The following is a 5834-nucleotide window of genomic DNA, read 5'->3' on the forward strand; positions in this document are numbered from 1 at the left end:
GCACGGCTATGTTTTATTCTTTTTGGTTGTAATTGTCATTGTTGTTTTTGGCAGGCCTGGGCTGGATTTGAACCCACCAGCTCCAGTGTATGTGACTGGTGCCTTAGCCACTTGAGCTACAGGCACCGAGCCTAGATCAGTGGCTCTTAACTTTTGCAAGTCACAGACCCCTTTGCATATATGATGACAATTATGGACCCAGAGAAATAAGCCAGGAGCACACTTTTACACACAGTTGCCATGCACAAAGGGATCTGTGTACCCTGTTCTCAGAATCCATTGAGGTCTATGGTTTGTAAACTCTTTTGATCAAGAACCTCATCAGTAAAAAATTTAAAAATTGTAAGCACTAAATGCAGTTAGCTATATTTAATATATTATGTGTGTTACTAAATGTGCTTCAAAAATAAAAAGGTAATAAAGGATGAAACAAAAATGTAACCAGACATGCTTTTGTTCCTTCCTACCTTTGGATGAGAAATCTCGCTCATGCCCCGAGTGCGTGTACCCTAGCCTGAGATGGTCTGCCTACAGGACCTCACATTTCTGACCTGCTGTGAAGGGCAAGACAGCATGTTTAAGGATAGAGACCCTGGATTTAATTAACTGGATTTGAATTCTGGCTATACCATTTACGGGCTGTATGACTTTGGGGATGCGACTCAGCAATTCACTCATTCTGTGCCTCAGTTTCCCCGTATATAAAATAGAGATCTTAGGAGTAATATGCAACTCGCAGGTTTCAGATAGTGTTGAGGTGTTTGGGAAAGAGGCTAGCACCAGGACGGTGGACAGAGGTGTTCACTGCCCCTGTCACCCTCCTGCCCAGTCTCAGTGGCCTGCAGCCTACATTGACCAGCTCTTGCTTTTCCCTCCAGGCCGACAGAGGCGAGCCCGGCTTCGCTTCTTGAAACAGCAAGTATGTGTGTGTTTACGATTACCTGTAAGATGTCATTTGAACAAAAGTTTGTGGCTAAGAAAATGTTTGCAAACCACCTCTGGCTTTGCTGTCATGATCCAGGTGTAGATGAAATAGTCCCTATGCCTCCTGAATCAGCTGTCCAAATTTGAGTTGCACTCTAAGGTAGATATTCCCCAGCCTCTAACTCCCCTTAGAAAATCATCTTACCAGCAGGCCAATGTCTTCTGGACACTTAACGTACATCTGTGAATAGCTTATCTTGGAGGTACTGCAGGAAGTAACACTATTCTAAAACGGGGGGTGGGGGGGGCTGTGCTTTTAGGTTTTTTGTTTGTTTGTTTTTGTGTTTTTTAGCTTTTACATTTTTTTAAAAAAATTACTAAAATGGGCCCTAAAGACCTACTGACACACGACATTTGGCCCCAGCCTGCTTGGAGTAGAGCCTGGCACCCTCATTTTGCCATTTGCCTCTGTTGCAGGAAATTCAATATAACTTGCCTGAAGATAAGTGGTTTCACAACTTGCTGTTGTTTTCAGGTTTTACAAATGAATGGAGAATACAGTTTTGGTGTCCTGCTTCAGAAAGACATTGGTCAGCAATGAGCAGGATCTGGAAAAATGAGAGAGGGGACACATTTAGCTGTGGAGATTTCACTGGCTGCTGGAGCTGCCTGCTTTTAACTACTGCAAGTCCTTCCTGTGGGCCACATCTGTGGGAGCAACTTGGTAATGGGTCATGGGAATCTTCTAGAGAAGGCCTCAGAGCCCCCAGCGTCCTTAATGGAATATGCTGGAAGACCAAGCAGGAAATGCTGCCGTGACGCCACTTCCAGCTCCTGGGCTGAGCTGAGACCTTTGGTATCTTTGAGTTGTTTTGCCTTAGTAAGGCAGTGACGTTGGGTCCCAGGATGGTGCTGGGATGGCCCCTTCTTGGTCTTCCTGGGTGAAGCTGACTTTCCTCACAGAGAAACCAGACCCGGGTTAGAAATGAGTCTTCCTGAGAGGGGCTGCCCAGCTCGCAGCAACCGTGACCGTCTCTGAGGAATTCACTTTGTTTCCTATTAGGACATTTCTCAACTCTCCCTTCTGCTCTCCCATGGCTTGCATGGTTCTCTTACTTTCTGTTCTTTTTATGAAAATTTCTTGGTTCCATAAATAAAGTCCTGGGTTAAAGATGAAAATGGCTCCTGTGACATAAAATTGCAAAAGTTCATCTACAACAAAGTCAGTGATGCTCAGTACAAAAGAAATAACAAGGATAAAATCTGTAAGGCCTCATTTTGCCCCCACAACATGCTATAGCCGACACTGTAGGCGCTGAGAAGCTATCAAGGTTGGGAAGCCCCCAGGGCACCCAGAGTCAGGCTGCAGGTACCCCGAGGACGGCCTCCTCCCAGCCCACTCCCAAGCTGCCTTCATGGACACTCTGGAGGGTTAAACCCCAGGGACTCCTGACCTTAAGTCAGGCTTGCACTGAAGAGAAGAGGAAAGGCATCAGGATCTCTGCCATGTGTCCACTCATTTTGTTTAAAACCCTTTTAGCCTTGACAGAGAAGGGAATCGGAAGGAGAAAGTGCTGAACTGGAGTGGGACTTTGAAAAAGTCCCTGGGTCTTTTTTTGTTTTTTTGCTTTGAGACGGAGTCTCACTCTGTTGCCCAAGCTAAAGTGCTCTGGCATCAGTGTAGCTCACAGAAACCTCAAACTCTTGGGCTCAAGTGATCCTCCTGCCTCTGCTTCCCAGGCAGCTGGGACTACAGGCATCTGCCTCAATGCCTGGATAATTTTTCTATTTTTAGTAGAGACGAGGGTCTCACTATGTTGCTCAGGCTGGTTTTGAATTCCTGAGCTCAAGCGGTCCTCTCATGTCAGCCTCTCAGAGTGCTGAGAGTACAGATGAGAGCCCTCGCACCCCCTGGTCTTTTATTAATAGCCCTCCTACCCAGGCTTTAGCTGCCTGGGAGCTACTGAGCCAAAAAAGACAGCCTGGGCTGCATTGATAGCTGGTCCAGGTTAAAGGAGAATCCAGTCCTACCTGATTTTCCTGGCCAGCTCAAAGAAGGGCACTGACAAACCAAGTTATGCTCAGAGGCCTCTGGCAGCCACCAAACATAAAATACGTTGCAGAAAACAGCAAAGATAACTCGCGGGAGGGGGCAATGTGGCCACCTCCTGGCATCTGGCATGCAGCCACAGCAGAACCAGGTGTGGTGGGTGGGAGTTAGGAAGGCTTAGATGCAGAAGGTGTTCAAGAGAAGCAAAAGTTTCTGCCCATCAGCTCTGAAAACCTGGGCAGGCTGCCTTCCAAGGCTGAAGGGAGGGGTGAAAAGAGCCTGAATGGGCTGGGCTGGACTCCCCTAACATTCATTTTTTAGGTGGGCCCCCGTCCAAGCCATCTAATGTCACTGAAGAGGGACTGAGGCCCAACCTCATGCAGCCTGCCCTCCCTGAAGGCTCAAACCCAGTCCATAGCGGAAGTGAGAACAGGCTCAAGGCCCCTGGTTCCACTTCAGGCTCTGATACATGACATGTCTCTTGTGATTGCATTTACTTGTTTGCAAGTTTGCTTGGGGCTAGGCTGGGGGCAGGTGTGGTATGTGCTCCTCTGTCTGTTTTCCGTGCAGCTGGTGCAGCTCTGGCCGCCCAGGGAGCCGGAGCAGGCTGGGCTGTCAGCAGCAGGGCCTGCGGTGAGGAGGTCTGCACCCAGCACCTGCCTTTGGTTTTGAAGAAGGAACTGAGCTGTCACTACATTCTGTAGGGCAATTCTGGCAAAATATGCCCCCCACATTTAATCTAGCTATCTTTTGGGTAGCAATTCTACTTGTAGGCATTTATCTTTTTTGTTTTTTTTTTGAGACAGAGTCTCAAGCTGTTGCCCTGGGTAGAGTGCTGGTAGTGTCACAGCTCACAGCAACTTCCAACTCTTTGGGCTCAAGTTTTTCTATTTTTAGTAGAAATAGGGTCTTGGTTTTGCTCAGGCTGGTCTCGAACTCATGAGCTCCAGCAGTCCACCCCCTTTGGCCTCCCAAAGTGCTAAGATTATGGGCGTGAGACACCATGCCAAGGCTTGTAGACATTTATCTTAAAGAAACACATCGGAAAGTGATGCGTACAAAGAAACACACTTCAAGTTGTTCCTTAGCCAAAAAATGGAAACTATCCAAATACCCATCAAAAGGGACCAGTCAGATAAATCCCACCACAGCCTTATAAGGAAGTTCATGCAGCTGTTAAGGAATGAGCTAGGGCCATGTATGCTGACATGGAATGAAGGCCACTCTAGGTGAAGAAATTCTAAAAACAGATGTATCTCATTTTCATATACTACATGGTGCCATAGTTGGTCACTGTTAACATTCAAGCGCAGTTGAAAATAGGCGAAACAAACATATGTTGTTGTAAGTCAGGACATGGTTATCCTTGGTGCAAGGGGGATCATTAAAAGGGAACATGAGGTTTGAGAATCAGCAAGTTCCACTTCTCTGCCAGGGAATATGGGTGTTTCATTTGTAAAAAGTCATCAATTTGCACACTCGTGATGTGTTAATAGCTATGGGCATAGGTATAGATTATAGCTTAGTAAAGAACAGAACACTGCCGGAACATATAAAATTGGTGTTTGAAAGTGTCTTATTCTTTCTTCTGCACATATTTCTTTTAAAAATTGAAATCTTTAGAATATAATACATAAAATAGAATATAAAAAATTGAATCTTTTCATATTCTGCAAATTTGATCTCCTTTTGTCTAACGATATATTAAGGCCTCTGGGTATATTTGTGTCACATACATAGAAAAGGGTCTGTAAAGATATATTCCAAGCTGTTTCTGTGGGGAATTTCCATTTCTGCTTTGCACAGTTCTGTATTATGTGAAATTTTGCAATAATCACGTCGTCACGTTGACAGGGGAAAAAACCTAAAGTTTAAAAAAAAAAACCAAGTAACTTCTTTTCAAAGGGGCTCTGGTCATTGTTACAGTAAAAAAAAAAAAAAAATTGAAATCAATAAAAATATCCACACATGAGAGATTTGTTCATAAGTTGTGATTTAAAAAATCCATACCACATTGTGAGGTATGCCTGCGGGGGCCGCGTAACTTGGCCCAACTCTTTATTAGCTGGAGGAACTTGAGTGAGCTACATAAGCTCTATGAGCCTAGGTTCTCTCTGAAAGGGGAGCCTCTGCCTCTTCCCCTCTCTGTCGGGCATGGGCCTTAATGCCCTGGGTAAAAAGTCTAGGAGCAGCACTGTCCTCCCCCTTCCTCTCAGAGGGAAGCAGCTTGCAGGTGTGGCACCCACAAGCCCTGTTCAAAAGAGAAAGGGGGCTCCCACACCACCCCTTCCTTTCATCCTTACTCATCCCCGCCCCCGCCCCACAGCTTGTGTCTCTTACCTGTAGGAAGTGGGCAACTTGTTTTCAGAAAGTCATCCCCAGCCCACTCAGGCTGCCAAGCTGATCTGAATCTACCACCCAGTCAAAGGGAAAGACAGAAAGAGCCCTGTCTTCAGAGGTCTTCCCAGGTTGTGGAGGACAAAGGAGATTTCCTCTGTCACTTCTTGGGAAACCTCCTTTGATGCGTCACTGACACTCCTGGTGAGTCACTGGTTCCTGGAGTCCTCACAGCTACATAGCTCAGTGCATCAAAAAACCATATTCCCCGGCTCTGAGAGGGTTTGAGAGTCACAGAATATGCATGACACATGTGATTCTTGCCAAGCTGAAAGCAGAGATACTTGGATGCCTGCCTGGTACTGTTGGCTGTCCCGGTGGTATTTTTTCCCACTAAGTTAGAACCTTTCTCATTCGAGTACCCGTTTTATTTTTATTTATTTATTTACTTAATTCAGCATAAACCAAATGAGTTCCCATTTTAGAGCTTAGCTTAGACTTCTAAATTTGAAGGGGAACCATC

General features: G+C 45.8%; 1 protein-coding gene across 1 annotated transcript in view; it reads left to right on the forward strand.

The window, feature by feature from the left end:
• Positions 1 to 1525, forward strand: part of CD8B (CD8b molecule) — an 18075-nt gene extending 16550 nt beyond the window's left edge. Inside the window, exons 5-6 of the mRNA XM_003799231.1 lie at positions 879 to 915; positions 1402 to 1525. Coding sequence (XP_003799279.1) covers positions 879 to 915; positions 1402 to 1525 — 161 coding nt within the window. The remainder of the gene's footprint in view (positions 1 to 878; positions 916 to 1401) is intronic.
• Positions 1526 to 5834: the final 4309 nt, after the last annotated feature.

Source organism: Otolemur garnettii, unplaced genomic scaffold (assembly GCF_000181295.1).
Source record: "Otolemur garnettii isolate 467f Iridium unplaced genomic scaffold, OtoGar3 scaffold00147, whole genome shotgun sequence".
NCBI classification, from domain to species: domain Eukaryota; kingdom Metazoa; phylum Chordata; class Mammalia; order Primates; family Galagidae; genus Otolemur; species Otolemur garnettii.